At 34.4% G+C, this 24,026-nt stretch overlaps 1 protein-coding gene across 1 annotated transcript; it reads left to right on the top strand.

Moving 5' to 3' along the window:
- Positions 1-1,709: 1,709 nt before the first annotated feature.
- On the top strand, positions 1,710-24,016 carry LOC129220986 (proton-coupled folate transporter-like). The gene is made up of 6 exons (XM_054855422.1): positions 1,710-2,718; positions 9,687-9,923; positions 14,758-14,841; positions 17,289-17,445; positions 21,370-21,425; positions 23,370-24,016. The coding sequence occupies exons 1-6, from the start codon at positions 1,710-1,712 to the stop codon at positions 23,420-23,422; spliced, it is 1,596 nt and encodes a 531-aa protein (XP_054711397.1). The 3' UTR covers positions 23,423-24,016.
- Positions 24,017-24,026: the final 10 nt, after the last annotated feature.

The following is a 24,026-nucleotide window of genomic DNA, read 5'->3' as shown; positions in this document are numbered from 1 at the left end:
AGAGAGACTTTCAGCTTTATTATTGGTAAAGATTAGTCTGTTCCAGTTAAGAATAAATTACCTCTGAAAACCAAAGAATATGATAATACAATTTTCAAAAACTGATACTGATATTGTAATATTTTGTTGTAAGTCAAAAACTAATGTTGTTATTATTAAATAATAAAAATATTGTTCTCAACATTTTAAATATTAATTGACATCTACTAATATTCAGTGTACTATTTATTTGTTGCATATTAAGTTTATTTGTATTTTAAATGCTTTGTACAGTTAGTAAAGTGCATGCGGGACAAAGTGATATAGTTCATTTCATTTAAATAGCCATTTCTTTTTTTATCAAATCACTTACGTTATAATTTATTAATTACTTCATTTCGTGCTTTCATTTAATAATTCGCTTGTTTATTCATTTATCCGTTTATTTTCTTATTCGCTCTCTATTTTTTTAACTGGTTTATTTTTTCTCATTCATTAACTTATTTATTTACTTATTTATTCGTTTATTGTTTTATTTCCTTTTACATTCATTCATTCACTTATTTACTCAGTTATTTGATCAAAAATACCTTAAATAATCGAATAGAAAATATTTCATTGGAAAAATATTTTATATTTCACTTTGCCCCACGAAAAAAAGAAGTGAAAAATTTCCAACTTTTTTTGGAGGTACAAATTTACTGCCAAAAATATAAAATAATGTTTCAATGGAAGTTTTACTACGAAATATATTGTTCTTTCTTTATGTACCGTAATTTTCGGTACAAATTTGCCCCTGGTTCATTTTGAAAAAAATAAGTTATCTTAACCATTTCCCTTTGCCCCACATTCCCATACTTATAATTGCTCTCTTTACCTTTTCCCATGATTTTGAAGTATTTTTACGGAACAAAATTAGACTTCCAAGACATAAAGGTTGTGTGATGTTAAAAAAATTATTAATGAAAATTTTTAATGGTTTAAGATTTTATTTTAAATTAGGGAACCTATATAATTCATCTGAAAATCAGCTCTAATTGTTCTCATAAAAAAAATTTAACATTATATGTAAAACTTCAAGGGTTTTAACTGCAGGTATTTAAAGAATTCGTATTTTTCAGAAGTACACCATTTTATTATTTAGCTTTTTAGTTAGGAGAAAAAGAGGGGAGAAGGAGGTGAGTGCCCTCTCCCAGAGGAATCTTCAAAATGCATATCAAAAGTTGCAATTCTAGGCAAATTTTTGTAACGTTAGGTGAAAGTGTAATTGGGAGGCTCCTTCCCAAAACTTCTTTATAACTAAAGCCAATTTTACACTTTTTTTGGGAATATTAAGACGTTGAGGATTTCTTTTTTTAAAGCTCAATTTTGGGCTATTTTTATAATTTATTGTTCGCTTTCTTCCACAATTTTGTAATGCTATTTTTATTTTCACTGATTTGCTCTACTAGTATATGAAATTAAAAAAACTACCAACGCAATGCAATTCAAAATGTAGCTTCAATACGAGTCATTGAGGATTGATGCATAAAATTCTAACTTTGACACTAGCAGTTTAATTTTTAAGCAAATATTCATTTTTCTTTCTTTTTACAGGTCATACATCTTTTTCACATTAAAGAAAATGTGGGGAAAATAATACAGGTTGAAGATTTGTTCAATGTTTGAACGTTAAAATGGCCTTCTGAGCATCTAAAATCAAATATAATTCACAGAATTTAAATTACATAATGAATTCCAAGGAATCAAAACTACCTGCACCCTCAACAGTCGACGACATGGATATGGAAACGGTAGAGCTTCACAGAGCGGAAAGTATGGTTCAGGAATACCCTCCTGAAATTATCGAAAAAGTTCCCGAAGAAGCTTCCCCAAAGAGACAGGATGTTTATACGATAGTAACAACGTGGGCAGTATTTCTGTTCAATGAAATCAAAGAACTCAAACTGGAAGTGGTCATGTTTCTGTATATGTTTTCATCAACAATGCGCCAAATATCTAGCACAACCATGATCATGGACAAGGTTTGCTTAGTCCATATGGGTTTGTCCCCGGAAATATGTTCTGATCTTGCCAACAACCAAACCCTCAAAAATAAAGTCGAAAAGCTGACGAACAATTATTCTTTAGGACATGGCCTAATCCAACTGATACCTTCAGCCATACTCAGTTCTTTCATTGGACCATGGAGCGATAAGTATGGAAGAAAAGTTCCAATCATAGCAGGTCTTTTGGGAATTATTGCCGATGGTTTAGGATCGGCTATATGTGCTGCTGCTATGCACAGCAGAGCAGAGTTCTTTTTCATTCCCCCCATATTTGCTGGTTTATCTGGTGGCATGATTGCTGTTTTGACAGTACTTTACAGTTACGCCTCGGATATAACTACATTCAAGAAAAGAACCATGAAATTTGCGCTAATGGAAGTCTCATTTGGGCTTGCGATGCCTCTTGGTTCGCTTGTCGGTGGAATGCTGTACAAGTACACAAGCTATGTGGCCGTTTTTCTAATATCTACAGGTGGCCACATACTTGCTCTAGCCTGGGTCCTGTTCATTTTGACGGAGACAAAGGGATTGGACAACAAAGAGAGTTGGAGAGTTAAATTTCGAAAATTTTGGTCATTAAAAGCAGTAGCTGAGGGATTTAAAGCAGCTACGATGCGTCGTCCGAATAAAGGTCGGGAGCAGATCTTATTTCTACTCTTAGCTATGAGTTTGAACGTTCTAAGTTTGGCTGGTAAGTTGAATTGCGTAATGCTATTTTTTTTTACTTAAATTTCCAATTAAACTAACATTATACTTCAACTAATGGCTTTATAGTTCATTTCTCGCTTGGGATGATTTTTAACGGTTCTTAAAGCTAGATTTAAGCTTTTTTTTACCACCTATATTTTTTTGTTTGCATAAAAAGATTCCGTCCCTAATAATGTGGGAAGTCAAAAAAAAAAATAAATAAATAAATAAATAAATAAATAAAAGAAAAGAAAAAGGAAAAAAAAAAAAAAGAAAAGAAAATACGATCAGAATTCAGCTGAAGAAATTTAATCATTCAAAACCTATATTTTTTTTCTAATAGACTGGATTTTGACCTTACGCTGTTTGCAGGACGCTCTTTCCAGCTTAGCTAATGGGTCTCCATGTAGGGATGCTATACACTAAAGCAACGCGCAATGAAGCAACAAAATAAATTGGAAATCAATGCCTCTTTTTTGGTAAAATATATTTAAAAAGTTATGCTGCAATTTACCATGTTAAAGTTAATGTCTTGCTTTCTGATTTAAACAGCTCAGAATCCTGCAATGAATTTAGATTTATATTCATGGAAATTTGGATCAGAATTCTCAAAAACAAAATATGTCATCAGAAAGATACTTTTATGGCCATGAGGATTCGAACTCACGACCTTCGCATTATTATCACGTCGGGCTAACCAACTGAGCCGAGTCGCCATTTCACGATGCTCTGCATTGAAGCAATACTCAATTTAAAAAAGAAAACAGAATTAATCTTTTGTCGATAAAACAACCAAAATGAAATTTCCTGTCTCTTGATTTTTTTGCCGAAAGCTTTAAACAAAATCTTTAAAATGATGCCTTGCTACTGAAGTTTAATAAAGTATTAAGCAAGTTATGACGCCACACAGTGGTTCAAGGGCGGAAAAAATAGCCATTTTTAAGTTTTAAGATAAAAAATATTTCATGCCGTAATTACTTAGCCCTTGAGCTGTAGTAACTTACTCCATAAGAGTTTTTTGAAAAAAAAAATTCGTTTTTACAAAAATAGGCCGAGATTGTTGAACAATTATGTTTTTACTTTTTTCGGACGTACGCCTTATACTTCAGTTTTAATTCATTCGTTCAATAAGGAGAACTAAAATTTAATAAAAGTCATTTCTGATTGGTTTTTCACACTTATAGGATGCATATTACATCGTAGTTAAAAATTCATGAAACTTGAAAACTACCTGAAATAAAAAAAGAAAATTAATTTGAATTCTGAAATTTTGAATCCAAATTATGTTTTTCGCAATCACGAACTGAGACAGGACCCTACTCATTGGAGTTATTGTTTCTAGAAACGGCTCCTGTCCCCCCCAAGCCTGCCTCTCCTCCTGGGCGGTTATGTGTGCATAGTTGTGTGTGTGCGTAGACCTGTGTGTATGCACGTAGGCGTGTGTGAGGGTATGTGTGTGAAGTCGTGTGTGTGTATGTGTGTGAACGTGCGTGTGTGTAGGACATGAACGCCTCCGACCGGAGATTGGATAGCTCAAAACCGGAGCAGCCGCCAGCAGAGGCAGTGGGCGGTGGTGCTGCAAAGGCTTCTGGTCAAAGTTGAAAAAGGCACGGACACCAAAAACGGTCAAATGAGAACAATAAGCAATCGTGATTGCTCAAAAACATCATTTTCTAAGAAATATAATGAAAAATATTGTGGAATATACTTTTATCGGCGGCTTCCGGTGAGCTAAAATTTACATGAATCAATAGTTTAATCCTTCCTGCAAATAAACAACATTTTAGCTGCGACCACCTGCGACTGCAGTCGTGGCAGATGTTTTTGTTTGATCTTCGCTATTTACGAATACCAATATAGTAAGTTAGAAAATAACTCGTAACGGTATGACAGGGGTAAATTGCTTTTTTATCATAGGAATTGGTCATCAAATTTGACATGCTCCAGACTAACGTATGTCACACTTTCACTACTTTGCAGGAGAGCCTAAAAACGTTTGTTTACAGTTTTCGAAAGTTGGGGCTTTTGAAACATTCATCAATAAATATAGAGGATTTTTTAAAAACAGATTTACGTTGTTAGGGCTTAAGGCGGAGCATTATTCTACATGCAATGCAGTAGTAACCTGAAAATAACAATTTTCGGATCCGTTTGGTTTTAAAAAAGATACATATGAGAAAGAAATTTTTAAAACTCATACAGAATTATATATAAAAAGTTAAATAACCATTCTGTTCATAAAACAATGAAATTAGAAAATCATTAAGCGTTTGAAATTTCTGATTTCCTTTTCGAAATCATTCTAGTATAAAGCTGTTCTCAGTTTGTCAAAATTGCCAGAAAATATTGTTCGAGGGTATCAATTGCAATAAATAAACCTTGCGTGTGGCGTACGGCTGATTTAATTTATATTTTTCACTAAAAATAGAAATGAATTTGAACTACAGAGAAACCCCGATTTCACGTTTCTCAGAGGCCTGAATCAAACATAAATTACATAAAATATGGGAAAACGTCAATTCAAATCCAGAAACATTAAATATGGTTAAACGTAAAATACGGGAAATGTATAAAAAGCAAAAATCAGATAACGAAACAAAAATAGTAATAAAGGTTGCTACGATGACGCTTATAAAATGTAAAAATACGAAATTTTGCGAAAAGAACATTATTGTACACACCAGTTTAGATCATTCTAACACATTAAGTAACGAATTCGGGAGTTTGGGTTGAAAATAGTCAGTAATAATGAGTCATTGAATTCAAAGTAAATACAGCATCTTCCAGGATCAGGGCCGATCCTAGCAGGTGTGCAGAGTGTGCGCCGCACAAGGGCGGCCAAAGCAAGGGGCGGCCGCAGGCAGCATCATATAGTTCTTATAATCAAGCGAAATTCTTCAAGAATTTCTCACAAGATAACTTATAATAAGTAGAATAAATTACTGATTTTTAAATGTTCAATTGTCAAAGTATGTGTCGATTTCCCGACAGCATAGCATAGTTTAAGAAAAATAGAATGTTAGGGAACATTGTGTTGGTTCATTGTCCATTAATATCTACTCTTAACACACATGCTTCATTTGGTTGCCAAGTTTGTGACAGAACCGGTAATCAGGCAAGATACAGGGGAGGGGAAAGGCCCCCTTCTGACGCATGAAATTGTGCCGTCTAAAAGGAGCACCGAGGGCGGCCACTAATGTTTACCCCCCAAGCTTTTATAGACCTAAACAATGAAGACATACTTTATTTATTAAAAAAAAGCTATACTGATTTCATACTCTCGCAAGCATTTCAAACAACAAACTATGTAACAAACTCTGTGTTTAACAATCGTGGAGAGAAAGTGGAAAATTGCGACTCCCATGAGAGTAACATATATGAATGACGAACTAAAATGTTGTACTTTTTCCCCTTTACGACAATTTTTCTGATTAAAATCTTGAATGAACTGCCCGGTTTCAGATCAGGTAGGAGGACAGGGCCCTTGCCCCGGGAAGCAAATGTAGCTCCAAAACGAAGATCCAAAAGGATACCATGACTTCCTTGACGAAACTAAAGAAGGCTTAAAATTGCGTTTCTAGTAATTTACTTTCGGAAAATTTCGCTGGTTGAACCATTGATCTTTAGGACCCAATTAAGTCTCTGATTCACCTCTTCCACCTTAACTTAATCAAACATAGCCTAAAAATGTTGGCTCCAAAATCCAAAACGTGTTTTCAGACGACAGCCCTTCCTATCATCAAACGTCATATAAAATTGCTTTGGCAGTTTTCGAAATTTTTGCAGTGGAAGACCCCGAAATCCATTCGCAAACATTACTACCAAAGACAGTCTCAATAAGCGTCTTTAGAGAAGCCCCTAATTCCACCCCCTCTCACTTAACGTATTGAAAAACAAACTAAAATTGCGATTTTCAAACATCAGTTTCAAGAACTTTTGGGGAAAGACCCCGGATCCCCCTTTTTTTTCCAACGCAATCACTAAACCTGAAAATTTCCTTTTTAGACGGTTCCGTGAAGCCACAGCTTCCTGCCTAAACTAGCCTGAAATTGACTTCAGTTTCAAAAACACAATTCGTGAGGGCACGCTGGACCCCCACCCGCTCTTAGTTCCATCGTTATCAAACAATGCTTAAAATACGATTTTGGGACTCATATTTCTAAAGGATTCCGGAGGAGAACTGCCAGGCTTATGTAACTTTTCACGGCGCTAGGGCATATCCATCAATCGTCGAGGTGAGGTGGACAAAAGTCTATAGTTATATTTTTCAGATATTAATGTTGAAAAATATCTGAAAGATCCGTAGAAGCTTCCCAGTTTTGTTAACGTCACCAAAGATGATATAAAATTGCAATTTCAGAATTATCCGCTTATGAGCTCCAAAATCCTTCCTTCCCAAAAATAGTCTATAATGGATTTCAGTTCCGAAAAATATTTTGGTTCGTCGCAACGTCAACAAAGGTAACCCAAAATTGCGGGTTTAAAATTTCAGTTTCGGAGATTTTTCGGGAAGAACGCCGATCCTTCCTAAGCTACGGTCTTAAAAAATAGCTTCAAATTGATTTCAATTTTGAAAGAATTTTAGGAAAGACCTGCAACATTACTTTCACCTAAAGTCTCGAAAAAGTTCCTAAAATTGCGATATTTGACGTCAATTTCGAAAATTTCTCCATGCACCTTCAATATACTTGACTCTTTTGTCCTTGCAACCAAACACAACTAAAGATTAACTAAAAATATTTTTCATACACCAATTTCGATAATTTTCTTGGAGCAATCCTCCTCCCCTGAACCCCTGACACCTCCCCCCACGCTCCCCCTTCCTCCGTCCCTTCTCTGATGTCACCTAAGAAAGACTATAAAATGCGTTTTTACGACTAGTTAATTTTGGTATCTATTACTTTCTTCAAAGATATAAATTGTACCTAAGGAATTTCTTACTATAAAAAATTTCTTCCTTTTTATAAGATCATTCTTTTGTCCCCCCCCCCTTTTTTTAGAATCCGAACTTGGGATAGAAATTTAAAGAAAGATTTATATAGACGTTAAAAATTAGTCAAAATATGCAAATTACTCTTGAGAGGCGGTACAGTAGGTCTTTGCACACGGGCGGCCGACACCCTAGGATCGGCCCTGTCCAGGATTGGAACACTTTGCTAAGTTTTTTTCTGGTCTTTATGATAAAGAACACGTCCTTATGATAAAGAACACTAACTTAAGTCTTACACTATTATTAAACTCTTAAATGCAGTATTGAAAGAAGAGACGAGTTGTGTTTCCTCTTCTTCTTGTTCATCTTCATTGGCGGCCGATAAGTCCATAAGGTCAGCTACGGATGGAGCAGAAGCGTTTCTGTTTTCACGGATTGACTTTCAACAGAGTGAATTATGTTTAAAAATGCACAGAGGGAAACACTTTTCTTAATTTTAAAACATTTTTTTCTCTTTTTTTTAACAGCCAAGGGAAAACGTAAAATGCGGGAAATTAATGAATAACAAACTTTCCATCCGGGTTAAATTAATATCATTAGTGTACGGAAAAACTGGGACCTGATGATAAAAAACGTAAAATGTGGGGCAAACGTAGATTCGAGGGACGTAAAATCGGGGTTCCGCAGTGAATACGATCAGCAAGCATGAAGATAAATATTACCATGCAACAATTTTAACAATTTTCCAAAGCCTTTCTTAAGAATATTCAAAGTTATTGAATTGTTTCCGCTTTTCTGTCGTTTTGAACCACTGTGCGTCGTCACAAGAACACAGCTTTGAGAAATAATGCATATGTATGATAATTTATTTATTTATTTTAATCAAGCATGATCAGATACTTGACATTTTTAATTTTGTTGTAATTTTCAGGATCTTCTCTTTATGTCAACCAATTACACACGTGTTTTTTTTTTTTTTTTTGAGCAATCACGATTGCTTATTGTTCTCACTTGACCGTCCTTGATGTTCCGGTTCCTTTTTCAACTTGGATCAGGGCCTCTGCAGCACCACCGCCTGCCGTCCTCCAGGCGCGGCTCTCCCCCGGTCCTGAGCTATCGGCTTCTCCTGGTCGGAGGCGTCCATGTCCTACACACACGCACGCTCACACACATACAAACACACGACTTCACACACTCCTACACACACTCATGCCTGCACACAGACACAAACACACATGCCTACATACACACACACACCAATGCCTACACGCACACGCGCGCGTACACAACACTCACTCACACACATGCATGCATACATACACTTACACACACACGCACTCACACACATACACATGCGCCTACACAAACACACACGCGCATACACACGCTCGTGATTGCGAAAAACATAATTTGAATTCAAGATGCCAAAAATTCAAATTAATATAATTTTTTTTTTTTTTTGAGCAATCACATTGCTTATTGTTCTCATTTGACTGTTTTGAATTCCTATGATTTTATTTTACTTCCAACTCCCTTTGCAGCACCACCGCCGACCGGCTCCTCCCGCTGCTGCTCCTCTAGCGAAAACCGTCTCCAGGTTGCGTCCGTATCCTAACACACACACGCATACATTTACACACACCTACACACACACACACTCATGCCTGCACACAGATACATACACACACATACCAACACACATATACACACACACTCATGCCTGCACACAGACACAAACACACACGCCTACATACACACACACGCACACGTGATTGCGAAAAACATAATTTGAATTCAAGATGTCAAAATTCATTTTTTTTTTTTTTTTCAAATTTTGCAGAGTGAAATTTTTTCTTAACGTTTTGGGAGGTCTATGTTGAAAATCGTCTGTTTTTATATTGAAACATACTATTTTACGTAAGGCAACACTTGTTCGCCAAGAGGGAGCCATAGCATTGACGATTTCTAGTTTAAACCAATTTTTCTCTCATTCAAGCCTGCTGTGCACAGACCCTTAAGTAAAGACACTATTTTTATTGCAGCTACTGGTAGCATCGGTTTCTTGTACGCCCACCATCGCTACGATTGGGACAACACGAAATATTCAACTGTTTCATCTGTCTTTGCAGTCTTCGGAGTAATAACTATGTTCATTTCCGTGCCTCTGTTCAAATACTTCAAATTTGGCGACCCAACACTAGGACTCGTGGGATCTGCTTCACTGTTTGTGAAAAATATTCTTATCGGACTCGCTGCTTCGCATGAATTTTATTACTTAGGTAAGTGTTAAAATTCGCATCTTTTACGTTATACAGACGAACTCGCTTATAACGAATTTGAACCTCGATATTTGTTCGTTATGACCGAAAAACGAGCTGTGCAAAAATTGTCAAAATTTGTGCATACTTTCTGCGCGTTTTTTTTTTTTTTTTTTGCAGTACCAAAGAAGCTGGTTAATTATTTATATCGAGCTGTCTTATCCCTTCTCGTATTTTGGTTTTCAAGGAGTACTCATGGGTCGAAAAGCATCGTCATTTCCACTCCTGGCTTTCAAATGTTTTCACTTTCTTCGGCATCCCAAAAACCAGGGGTGCCCACAGGGGGGGGGGGGATTTTGGCCCAAGTTGGGCCATCTAAATTTGGGGGGGGGGGATTTTTTTTAACTGTTTTATTTATTTATTTAAATTGATTTATTTTTAGTTTAAATTGATTTATTGATTCATTTTTAATTTAAATTTATTTTATTTTATTTCAGTTAATTTTGTTTGTATTTTATTTTATTTTATTTCAGTTTATTCTGTTTGTATTTAATTTCCTTTATTTAGTTTGTGTGTGTGTGTTTGTCATTGACGTAGCACAGAACTTTTCGAATAAAATATCAATAATAACAATAATTAAAAATAAATAAATAATATTTAAAAATAAAATATATATATATATATATATATATATATATTTTAAATAAAAAATATTGAAAAAAAAATATTTAAAAAAAAGAGAGTTGAAAATAAAATAATAAAAGGGGAGGGAGATTTTTAAGGGGGGATTTGCGCCATTGAGCTAGGGGGGGGGATGGACACCCCTGCCAAAAACCATGTATGAGCATGTTGAGGATTGTCCAGCTTTAAATTCTTTACATTAATTTGTCATTATGGTTTTGCTTTCATTATGTTTTTAAGCATTCATCAAATTGCTAATTACAATTGACCGCAGTTGATGTTCCTTTCAGGGCCGACTAGAGCTCATGTCAGCCTTGTCAGAAACTAGGGGTCAGGCCCTTTATGCATATTTTTGCTTCTTTTGACACCAGTGCAATATAAGTTAAAACGTGTTCATTTCAAAGTAGTTTTACTGTTTTCGTATTGGTTCAGACATTTCATCTGTTGCAGTTTTTTTAAAAGATAAGTATCTGCTTCATTTTATGCGTTATTTTAAGGATTGTACAAGTTATAGTAGAACCTCGATTATCCAGCCCTCGCTTATCCGGATCAGCTTTCCGACCTTTTTTTTTTTGAGCAATCACGATTGCTTATTGCTTTTATTTGACTGTTTTTGGCGTCCTATCATTTTATTTTCCCACCGCCACCCTCCGCACCATCACCGTCGACCGGCTCCTCACGATGCTGCTCCTATAGCGAAAGCCGTCTCCAGGTTGCATCCATGTCCTACACACACGCGCATACATACACAACTACACACACGCGCGCACACATACACACACACACGCATACACACAACTACCCACACATTCATGCCTGCACACACATACACATACCCCCCTCCACACACACATTCATACACACAACTACCCACACACGTATGCCAGCACACAGACACAAACACACATGCCTACACACACATACCCCCCACACACAAACACACACGCCTACATACACACACTCGTGATTGCGAAAAACATAATTTGAATTCAAGATGTCCAAATTAATTTTTTTTTCTTTTTTTAATTATGATCACACAGATTATTTTAAATTATGATTGCCAGAAATATAAGTGAACTAAGCATTCACTTTAAATTTAGACCTGTTAATAATAAAGCATTTGCGTGAAGTGTTTTACTCCAAAGTCACATGCATTTCTAATAGTGATGTGCCGGATCGTTAAAAAAGTAGATCCGCGGATACGGATACGGATCAATAGTGGCAAGATCCGCGGATACGGATACGGATACGGATCTCAAAATGTTTTTACCCAAACCAACTACCCAAGTGCAGAATTTGCTACGGAAGGTATTCCCGTTAGGGTAATGGCACTGTTTCTTCAAAAAATATAATCAAGACTATAATTTACTCTTTGAAGAAATATCCGTTAAAATTGAGGGGGAGTAAGCTTATTTCTAGACAGTTTGGTGGATGTAGGATACAGGAGCAAGAATGTAAAGCTGCTTCTGGACAGGCTAGAATTTTTTTTTCGCATTTTATTTCAGCATAAATGCAGCGCTGACTCATTTCACCCGACTTACCCCGACCGATGAAATAGCAGAGCCGGGAACACCTTTACAAACAGCGAATAGAGAATTTAGTCTCACTTTTTTGAAGGATGCCAAGAAAAACCAAAATGAAGTATAACATAACAACAATAACAAAAACCAATATTAAGTTAAAAATTTAAAAAAAAAAAACATATCCCAGAGGGCCGACCTCAGGTTGAGCTGAATTTCGCGGGTCAGAACACGCATTGCTGACAAATATGAACTGACAGCAGATAGAAATTTTAAATCATTGAGTTTTTTTCTCCTTATCTTCCCGACTATGAAATCGCTACCAATCACGCGTATAAAGGCTTAGAAAAGCATTTAAAATTTACTTATCAAGATAGCTCCTACTGTATATAACTTGAAAGTTCCAAATAAATATGAAACGCAGAAAACTTCGTTCTTTCAATCAGGGCCATTATTTTTACGTACCGATAGCTTTTACTACCATAATTTTTTTAAAAACGTTAAATCGGTTTTTAATTAATAACTCCAGTAATTAAAGTTCTACAAAAACGAGGCCAAGCTAAAAACACTTTCGAGCAAGTCACCTTTTGAACGAAAAAAGCAACTATCAAAATTAGTTCATCTGTTTAGGAGCTACGATGCCACAAATAGACACACAGATACACACTTTTAAAACTTATTACCCCTTCCTTTTTGCGACGGGGGGTAGAAATTGGCTTCGGAAATGATCCCTTATAATTTAATTAGGGAATAAAACCTAATTTAAACGGAATTAGAGTCCTTTATTCAAATATTAAAGAATTTTTAGAATAGAAAAGATCCGTTTAAGATCCGCCAAAAAAGTAACGGATACAGATACGGATACGGATCTTTATTTTCCCCCCGGATATCCGCGGATACGGATACGGATATCCGGAACATCACTAATTTCTAACAGAAGAAAGTAATGTTTTTTGAACAATTTTAAGGAATTGGGTTGTTTCCGATAATTTAATTTTTTTTTTTTTTCTGAAAGAGCATGCTTAAAAACATAGGAATTAACCATTTTTTACGTAATTTGACAAAAGTTTACTATTTAAAAAAATATATTTCAATCGGTGCTCAGATTCAATTTTATTTTTACGCTTCTGCGCATGACATCACACGGGCCATTCACTGATGCCATTAGAGCAGAGCGCAATATTTTGGCATTATATAAATATAAAAATATTATAGCGCAATTATAGCAATGAATTTCATGTTTGCTTCAGAAAAGCCCTCATTCAAAATTATCATTATGATAGCTATTAATATTACTCTTTTTACGGCAACCTGTTTTTTTTTTTTTTTTTTTTTTTCAAAATACGTAAATATTCAAAGTGCCAATGGAGTTACGTGCCCAAGTACATCACTTGTGACGTCATAAAGATCACGCCTCATTTCAAAAATCGAACTATTAAAAAAATTAAGTAAAAAACTATTGTAGGGAAACTGAAAGCTTTTTTCTGACTCCATGTTTTTTTTTTTTTTTTTGCTTATTCTATCAATTTCAGTGACTAAAAGTACAGACGAACCATGGATTGTATAGAATTGGCAAACGTCCAGTTAAAACGAGTCTATCTAAATGAGGGGTAAAAGTAAAAAATTGATCCGCTTGTTCCGCTCATTTGAATGAAACTCTGCTAAATTTAGTCTTACATACATCTGCAAAAGTTGGCATACATAACGATACTGTACGAGTTTGGCGATCTCCTTGCGCACTAAACAATAAGTGACAAGCACTCCCCCCCTCCCCCCCCACACACAAACACTCGCAGTTTAATTTAGGAAGATTTTTTTTAGTTTGAGAAACAAAAATAATAATTACAAAATATAGAAGTACAAACATCGCTACAAGTTAAATGATAGCTAAAAAAATATTACAAAACAAATTCAACGGAATGAACTCAGTGATGATTCTTTGAGTTTCAGCCCACTTTGAAAAAATTCTTAATGGGATGGTTAGGGAGCGAAGAATTTCAAAGTTTATCCCAAATGTCTTGTCTGGCCGTTTCAGTCTTACATTAGGTTCGGCATTTAATTTCCTTCTGCATTTATCTCTATGTACTAAAATTCATTTTTTCCCATGGAAAATTTGTCCAGAAGGGGTAATAAAATTTATCCAAAAATATCGAATCCCCAAGCGTTATCCAAAAAGTATCGAATGTGCAAGAGATAAATGATGAACTAAAAACGCTTGAACTTGAGACTTCATCTTAAACAAATGTTGAACTTCCGCCATTACGATATTATTTTCACGAATTCCCTTTGTACATCTCACGAACCCTTAGGGGTTCACGAACCACCGGTTGGGAAACGATGGGTTAGTCTAACTCGTGATTAAAAGATACTACCTCACTCAAATATGTCACCTTGAGGGATTGGGAAAAACAAAGGAAGCAATTCATTTTTAGGCCCAATATTCTTCATAACAGTCTTTAGCATGTTAACAACACATTTTTGTTGTGGTTATTGTTACTGAGAAGAAAAAAACACGCACTCCTGTGCGATTTTTTTTTTTCTTTTCTCTCCTTAAAGATAAAACTGAAAAGCAATATGAAATGTTGTAAATTGCGAAATAATTTTTGATTGTAAAAACTTCAAAAAATAAAGTTTTATAATTTTTTCCTTTTTAGGAAACTTACTTGGACTCTTAGTTGGATTAGGTACTTTAGCGGGACGCAGCAGAATTTCCAAAGTGGTGTCAAAAGATGATTTAGGTAAGCAGATTTGTTTTGTCTTTTTAAACTCACAATGTATTTAATTAATGGATATTCTTAAAGCAAAACATTTGTTTAATTCTTAAGAAAAAGGTTGGGTTCCCAATTAGACGCTTTGTTTTCTAAAGTAAATTGTAAGTGAAATGAAAGTGTGAACATAAATGTATCAATAAATGTATTTTGTTGGCATTTGACTGAACTAAGAGAAATCGCAGAAAAGGTTTTAAACAAGCAGCGATAAAATTAAAATTTTTAAAAACCCCGACCGAGTCGCTACTGTAGAATCAAGACGGAAAATTGAAAATCTTTTTAAAAGTCATATATTATTGAAAATCGACGTCAAGTATTTTATTTGCTACTAGGAGTACCAGCACGGCTCTACTCGTGCTATAAAAAATTAAATAAAAAAAACTCTTAGAGCAAGTGAAAATTTCCCTTTCCACTCCGAAATAAAATAAAAAAAGATTTTGTTTTGCTAGTTAAAATGTGCACACATAATTTTGTCTTTGCTCCAAACATAGTCCACAAAGTAATTAAAAAAAAAAAAATCTTGATATAAAGATACTCTTCTTCTCTCTCTCTTTCTTTGAAAGAGAGAAAATTCTCTCTTTCAAAGCAAATAGCATCTAATTTAAATATGTTTAGAATCATTTAAAATCGTCGTAGAAAAGCGTTTAACTAAGTTATTATCATAAAAAAGTATGATAACTATGATTTTAACTCTCCAATCCGAAAGATACTGCCAATAAAAGAAGCAAAGAAATAGAAATATCACTAAACTTAGATTTATCGTCTCGAAACATTTATAAGCAGAACAAAAAGTAATCAATAAGAATAAACACTGTATTTGCACATGCAAAAACATGATGATGATCACTTTACTCGCTATCTACCGTTTGCAAGGAGAGTAGACAAACGTAAGACATTGGGCAATGAGACCACTATGAGCAATCCTGATTGTTGAATCAGAATCAAGTGAAAATCTCCCAACCCAAAGAATAAATAATTTTGTTGAAATACTAAGTACTTAAAAAACGGAATGAAAATCCGTGTCGCTCCTGATGAAAAAGTATTTTATTGAAACATCTGTTACAGTTACAACGAAGGCAAATTATTACCGAAGAAAAAAATCTTGTCATCAAAATACTCACTCCAGTTGAGTCAGCTGAAACTACACATATATTCCTACCAAAACGAATCACAGATTTTATGATAAAGCGTATTTTATGTGTGTAAAAACGAATTTTCACTGTGCCTCTAATTTCAGTGAAGGACAATTCCACGAAAATGACAATTTTTACGAAAGATTTTTTTTTTCATTAATTTATTAGAATGATTCTGTAAACTATATCACACATTATGATTCATTCATTATGCGTTGGGGGCCTTCGTGGCTTTGTGGTAGAAACTTCGCTTCAAATGCCGGTAAACGTGGGTTCGATAACCTCGGATTCTCTGAGTAGTGTATTTATTTTCTTGACAAATCTTTCTCATGTTGTCTATGTGTGAATAAATAAAAAAGTCCAAGATCTCGAGGCAATGGCCCTCAATCCTTCCATGGTTATTAACCATGGACACGTAAACAACAACAGTAGTGTCGTAAAAGTTAAAGGCACCAATTTTTAACTTGATTAAAAATATGGTCTTTTTTATAGTAATGAATGGACTTTAAAAGCCACTCCACCGCAGTCATTCCGTCAAAACGCATAATTTGAATTTGTCAACCTAGTGTATGAAAAATTATTTAAACTAACAGTTTCTTGAAAGATTGAAAAGCGATAGCTTTGTGCAAGGTAAATTAGATAAAAATGGAACAACGTTTAAAATCACAAAAAGAATAAAAAGTTTTTAAAAACGCAGACATGTTTCGGAGGCAATAGCCTCCTTCCTCAGTGCGAAATGAACAAATGGATGAATCAAGGTCAAGGGAGAGTTTAAATGCGTAACCGGAAAAACATTTGACCAATCAGCTATCAGCGAGTGCTGAGGCAAAATATGACGTATTCTAACGTGTAAGATTGAATAAGATTGGAGAAAAATGCGGAACAGCAAAAGATTCATTGCAAAGGTTATTTAAGTTCTTATGAATGTAAAAGGATTCCAGAAAATCTAATTCACCTACTGTTGTAGATCTGCAAATGATCTTGACTTCCGAAAAGAGAAAATTGTGCCCTGTGTCCCAACAATGTTTAGCAACTGACGATTTGTTCAGTTCCTGTTTTTTAACGTGGTTTTCATGTTCTTTCAAACGAAATTTAAGTGATCGTTGTCTATTTTTATCTAATCTATCTATCTTATCTAATCTATTTATCGTTGTCGTGTTTTTATCTAATTTAACAGTTTCTTATTGTTACTAAAAATTAAATATTAAAAAAAAAACCTGAAAGCTGGAAAATAACAAAATGTCCAGTTCTGTTTCTCATTACTTAATCTCTTTCTGATTTCAGGTAAAGTCTTCGCTTTCCTTTCAAGCGCAGAAACCGTACTGCCGATAGCTGCAGTTGCTTTCGTTTCGCAAATATTTAATGCAACTCTAGACGTTTCTCCTGGTTTAGTGTATCTTGTTCTTGGAGGCTTAATGTTGATTCCTATTGCCATATTTATGTAAGTATTAAACAACTTATTCAAATTAAAACGAAAATGAAAAAAAAAACGCATAATGGGGTCGTTTCCAAAATTTTAAAAGTATTTTTTTCTGAAAGAGCATGCTTAAAAACATAGGATCTGACCATTTTTTAAATAATTTTTTTAAGTTTAATATTTTTCAAAAATTACTTAAATCGGTGCGCTTCTATTGTTTACACTTCTGTCGTGTGACATCACAAATGATGAAATGCCACTCAATGTTGCCATTCACAGTGCAAAATATTTAATTCGCATCTTTACTCACGTGTATTGGCAACGATATGGTTGATAGCAAGCGTAGAGCGCAATTTTAATTCGCTGCTTGATTATCATAACGTGGGAACGTAGTAGAAAGATGCGCCAAATTGCATCATTTGTGACGTCATGAAGACCACGCCTTGTTTGAAAAATAGGACATTTTAAAAAATTAATTTTAAAAAAACTGTTGGGAAAATGAAAGTATTTTCTGAGTCCATGTAATTTTTTTTTTTTTTTTTTTGCTCATTCTATCCATTTCAATGAATAAATGTAGTACTTTTGACTGAAGGAAACCTCTCTATTAAGAAAATAAATTCTTCAGTTATTGTTTAAACCGAACAGTAATGAAGTAGATTTGTTATTTAATATTTTGTTAATTCTTTACTATCAGTACCCGCACGGCGATGCCCGTGCTAAGAAGTTAAAGGAAGTACGTTGAGCAGAAAAAATCCACGCCCCTTGCCCTCCTTCTGATGTGAAATGATCATTTTTCTTTAACTAAAATGCGTACACACCTTTCCAAAAGACCTATTAAATTAAAGTATCTTTGGAGTTTAGCGATAACTATTCGGCAAAACACATAAAAATATTAACAGTAGCTTTAAAACTCAAAATAATCCTTCAACAACATAGTTCATTGCTCAACGCGCCAAGAAACCACGTTACCGTAACCCTGTTCTTTAGCGAGTGAAGCGGTTTTTCCCCCTGCAATTTAAAGTGCTTCGCCAAATAAACAATGCTATAATAAAAACGTTATAAAGAACAATCACAATTGAATAATAGGACAAATCAAATTATTTATTTAGATAAGTATCTATCTTCAACTATAAGAAGCAAAACAACTATAAGAAGCGTTGAAGAAATAAGGAAAACAAAACCAAATAGAAAAATCCTACATAATCAAATTATGTACCTGAACATCGAAAAAAAACGCATTCAAAAATCTGTTCACTGATCACAACAGCGTAGCATGGGCATGGTTCCTCGCAGCTATCGACACTGTCGGCCAGCACCCTCTCGAAGAGTTAACTTACCCCGCCATCTGTTAGGAATCCATAAAACTAAACTTATCCCGTCATCTGTTAGGAATTCACAAAACTAAACAATTAATTAAACATTTAATTTGCAATTACAAATATTTCGGTCAATCTGATTTAAAAAATAGTTTATAGCCTTCCTCACTAAATGGACTATTCAACACAAAAAGAAGTTTTCAATTAGAACCAGTAGATCCTGAGGTTAACGCGTTCAAACAAACAAATTCTTCAGCTTTATATTATTAGTTAATTAATAAGAAAAATAAGACAGTGATACGTATACATATTTTTTTTTTTTTTTTCCAAATCATTTTCAGCATCGTTTAGGATTTTCTCTGAAAAGTTCCCTCGAGATTTGCCTCACGGCTGACTCGAATCTACGCCCACTGGATCGCGAAGCCCGCACTTTCAGGTCGAGCCACCTGGCTACGCTTATTCCGCGTTCCAAGCATTTTATATAAAAAAAAATTAATTTTCTCGTTTTCATAACATTTTTTATTGCTACTCCACTCCTATTAGTCATAGCGTGGTGTTATACAGCCTATAGCCTTCCTCAATGAATGGACTATTCAAATACAAATACAAATGTGACGACCAGCAACAGGTTCTGAGTCCTAGTCAATTAATTAGTCTCCAATGAAGAGCAATGACCCTCTTAAAGCTATCCACCCCCTTGCTCATTACCGCCTCTTCCGATAAGCTATTCCAAGTGCCCACGACTATGCTAAAGTAATAGTTTTTCCTAATTTCCAAGTAAGCCTGAGATTTAAATAGCTTACAACAATGACCCCTTGTCCTGCTTTCCCCGCAAAAATTTAATCCATTTACATCGTTCATTTTGATAACTTTAAATAACTGAATCATGTCCCCTCTGACTCTCCTTTGCTCCAGGCTACACATGTTAAGCCTATTAAGTCTGGTATCATAATCTAATCTGAGAGTCCCCTTACTAATTTAGTTACCCTTCTTTGAACCCTTTCCAATACAGAAATATCTTTCTTCAGATAAGGCGACCAAAACTGAACAGCGTACTCCAAATGAGGTCTTACTCAACTCTTATATAAAGGCAGAAGAACCTTCTTAGATTTGTTTGAAATAGATCTATTGATAAACGCAAGCATTTTGTTGACTTTGCAACACAAAGAGAATTTTTCAATTCGAACCAGTAGCTAATGAGATTAGCGCGTTCAAACAAACGAACTCTACAGCTTTATATTATTAGTATAGATTTGTTAGTTGATATTGCTGCGTTTTCAAGATTGTTGAAAAACACAGACAGTTGACGTTTGACTCACCTATTGAACATGTTATTGCGAGCACAAAACTCAAAAATCCTTTTGGAAACATGTAATGTAAAAAACGCTGTTTAATGTCCCTTCTTATTGCAAAACTTTTTAGTTTACTTATAATTCAAATTGCGCAACCTGTAGCATAGAATTTCATTGGGTCGCTAAAATTTTGGGAAGGGCCTTATTATTGTAAACCCTTTTAGATTTATTTGTAATTCAAATTGCACAATGAATCATACGTTTAGAATTTCATTGGATTGTAAGTAATCAAAATGGTCGCACATTAACAAGTAGACCTTGCTCCAAACCTGGAATGAACTAACTTCTATTTGGATTTTTTTTTTTTTTTTTTTCAATTAAAACTTTTACATTCAGAAGGTACAAGAACTGTTGTAACTAAAGAATGAAAATGAAAATGTAAAAACTTCTTATATAAAGACATGTATTTGTTTGCACTGAAACCGAATATTCCATAAGATAGATGAATTGAATCGTTTATTTCAAAAACCAGTCAAGCGAAAAAAATGTTAATTTTAGGAAAACACCTATATTACCATATTAATTATTCAATAATGATTACAACATTGTTTATTGGAAGAAATATAGCTAAATACGTATCCCTTTTAGTTTAAAACTTTAATCCTCATAGAAAATTTTCAATACGATGGTAAAAATGCTTTTTCGAAATTTTTTTAGTCGCTTAACTGATTTTTGAAATAAACGGTTCAATTAACTGTGAGACGATTCTGAACATCCTCAATTAGTAGAGCAGAAAATAAAATATAATTGAGAAGTTAATAATGCTTTAGTAAATAATACTTTAGTGAGGATTCTAAACGTAATTTGAGGAGAAAATAAAATAGAATTGAGAAGCTAAAAATGCTCTAGTTAAAAATACCTAAGTGTGGATTCTAAACGTAATTTGAGGAGAAAACAAAATAGAATTGAGAAGCTAATAATGCCTTAGTTGTATAATAACACTTTAGTGAGGATTCTAAACCTTCTTTTTACGAGAAAATAAAATAGATTTAAGAAGCTACAAATGCTTTAGTTAAAAATACCCAAGTGTGGATTCTAAACATCGATATTCAAGGAGAAAATAAAATACAATTGAGAAGCTAATAATATTAAAGAAAACAATTCTTTAGTGAGGATTCTCAACATTGTCATTCAAAATTGAGACAAGCTAATACTTTAGTTGCAGATTTGTCTTTAGAAGTATTAGATGAAAAGTTCACTGAAAATAAAATTTGAATGAATTTGATGAATGCTTTTTAATCAACAAAAATAAATAAATAATGCATTTTGTTGTTTACCAGATGGCTTGGGCGACTCCCGAATGTCAACTACGAAGAGATGCACAATGGTCCGCAAAGTGAAGAAGGAATAGTTGTGGAGACCAAGTCATCAGAAAAACGGTGACCATAAGGATATGCACGATGTTTCTTTGTTTGTTACAAACTACAGTCGAATCTCCATTTATCGAACTTCCACATATCGAAATTTTCTATGTATCGAAATCCCAGCAAATTTCTATGTTCACTACATAGAAAAATTGTTTCTACAGGGTCCATTATGAAAGTAATGAGCATTTACTGGCAAAATATATTTATTGATCGTAATTTGTACAAATGTTCAATATTCTTCAAAATACATTCCTCCTGCATCAATACACTCGCGGAGACGTGTTTGCTACGCCTGAAAGGCACCCTGAAACTCTTCCAAGGGAATGCCTCTCAGGAACGTTGTAACATGGTGTTGGATGTTTCCCAAGGTTCCCCAATGTTTTCCTTTCTTCTCTCTCTCTCTCTTGAGTCGCGGAAACAAAAAGAAGTCACATGAAGCTAAGTAGGGACTGTAAGGTGGTGAGGGATCACCGGGGGGGGGGACATCCATAACGGGGTTCGTCGGTGACCTCCTCCTGGCTCTCTTTGAATGCCTTGTGCCACTTCCCAGATTGTGATCTTGAAATGCAATCGTCCTTGAAGGCTTCTTGCAGCATCTGGAATGTTTCGGTCGCATTTTTTCCAAACCTCACGCAAAACTTTATGGCGTATCATTGTTCAAGCGAACGCTCCATTGCGTTATGTTACAAAAGTTGAAAACATACTTCAAGCGGAGGCACTTATCTCCGCTCACACTGCTCGAAAGCAATTGACGACTGGATGCATTGAAAGGGCATATCCCGCACCACATTTCCCAGCCGGTTTTACCGTGCTGACATCTATCGTCGCGTCACAATAACATTATGCTCATTACCTTCATAATGGACCCTGTATATATCGAAAAAATCTCTACATATCGAAATTTTTTTCGAGACATTCGTAGATTTTTTTTTTACTTTTGACTTGTCTCATGAAAACTGAAGATTACGGGAGAAAATTACGTTCACTAAAGGATGCTATGAAACTCATAAGGAATCTGGGGTTGAGGGGTGTGTAGATAGGTCGTTGTTCCGTTCTGGAGTTCTTAAATTCCCTCAAGTTTATGTCAAATCTTAGTTGTAACCAGCAACACTGTAAAATCAGTTTCAAGTTATCCCTTTTGTCTGTTGATTGTCATTCCTAGTCTTTTTAGCTTCAGTAAAAATCATTCAAGTTAAGTAGATTGATTTTTTACTTTCATCTCGATTGCATGTCAAAACGAAAATCCCCCTAATGTTGCGGATCAAGTTGAATTGCCGAAGAATGAAGATGTATGAAAGCACAAAAATAATTTATGTTAATTTTTTAATTATTTATTTTCATTTCATCCGATGCTGGTATAAATTAGAAACGGGGTTTCATAAACGGAAATTAGTTTTAATTTTAATGTTTTAGGACATTTTTATGATAAAATAAGATTGTTTCCATATATCGAAATTTCTATACATCGAATTATTTTCCGGCAATTTGCTACTTCGATATATAGAGGTCCGACTGTATATTAGACAGTATAAGCATAGACAGTACATTTTCATTCATCGTAACATATTAAGAATCCTAATTCTTATTGTTGTGTGCTGTTGCTATTTTCTTGGTGCGACTCTGGAACAAAGCAAAAAAATGATCCCTCATGTTGTAAGATTTCATCGGAGCTGTCATTTCATGGAGCCGGGGGGGGGGGGGAGCATTTTTAAAACGGGAAAATGTGCCTTTTATTCTTCTTCTTCTTCTTTGTACGTATTTAAAAATTATTTACTTCATTTTGAACATTGAGTAGAATTTTCAGTTAACTAATCAATACGGCAGCAATATCAAGTTACTGTTAAAAAAATTTGTAATTATTAAATACTAACTTTCATTTTTCCTAATTTACGTAAATTTAGTACCGTTAAAAGAAATGCAAATCCAAAAAAAAAAAGAAGAAGAAGAAGAAAAGGGAAGATCTTAGTTGCGAAGGAATTTTCTCCTTAATTGATTTTTTGGGGGGGGGGGCAGGGAGGGGACTAGGTAACTAGAAACTAGGTAAACCTTTTACAAATTTTGATGCGATTTACTTTCTTTCATGGAACCACCGTTGTTTGTACAAACGCAAAGAAAAAATTTAGGAAACAACGGTGAATTCAAAACGGTGAATGAGAGGATAAATTTCACAGATCAGAAATTATTCCTGAATTGTCAATTCTTCAACATAATGCTTATCATGGAATCAACCACAATAATTTTTTTGTTGTCAATGGTTTTTGAAGTGTAATTAGGCGGCACAGATATGTTGATTTTATCAGAATTGTCCTGATTTTTAGAAGCTTGTCCTGATTCCAAAAATGTCCTGATTTTGTCTTGAAATTCGAGTCCTCAATCTGATTTATTTTGAAAGTTTGTAAAATTTTAGGATAATCAATTTAAAAATGCTATTTTTTATCTCTGTTAGATAGTGCATTTTATTTATCCCCAAGATTATGAGCCACAATTCATTTTAGTACATTGTCATTTTTTTAAATAATCCAAAAATAATCATGTGTTGTTGAAATAAATGTAAATAAAATAAACCTATT

This window comes from Uloborus diversus, chromosome 4 (assembly GCF_026930045.1).
Source record: "Uloborus diversus isolate 005 chromosome 4, Udiv.v.3.1, whole genome shotgun sequence".
NCBI classification, from domain to species: Eukaryota; Metazoa; Arthropoda; class Arachnida; order Araneae; family Uloboridae; genus Uloborus; species Uloborus diversus.
This window is presented reverse-complemented; position numbering and strand designations above follow the sequence as displayed.

Excerpts from the sequence above, each read along its gene's own strand:
- LOC129220986 (XM_054855422.1), top strand. The coding sequence starts at position 1,710 with ATGAATTCCAAGGAATCAAAACTACCTGCACCCTCAACAGTCGACGAC. Across the intron at positions 14,842-17,288 it reads GGTGTCAAAAGATGATTTAG|GTAAAGTCTTCGCTTTCCTT; the intron begins GTAAGCAGATTT and ends TTCTGATTTCAG. Across the intron at positions 21,426-23,369 it reads GATGCACAATGGTCCGCAAA|AAATGCAAATCCAAAAAAAA; the intron begins GTGAAGAAGGAA and ends TACCGTTAAAAG.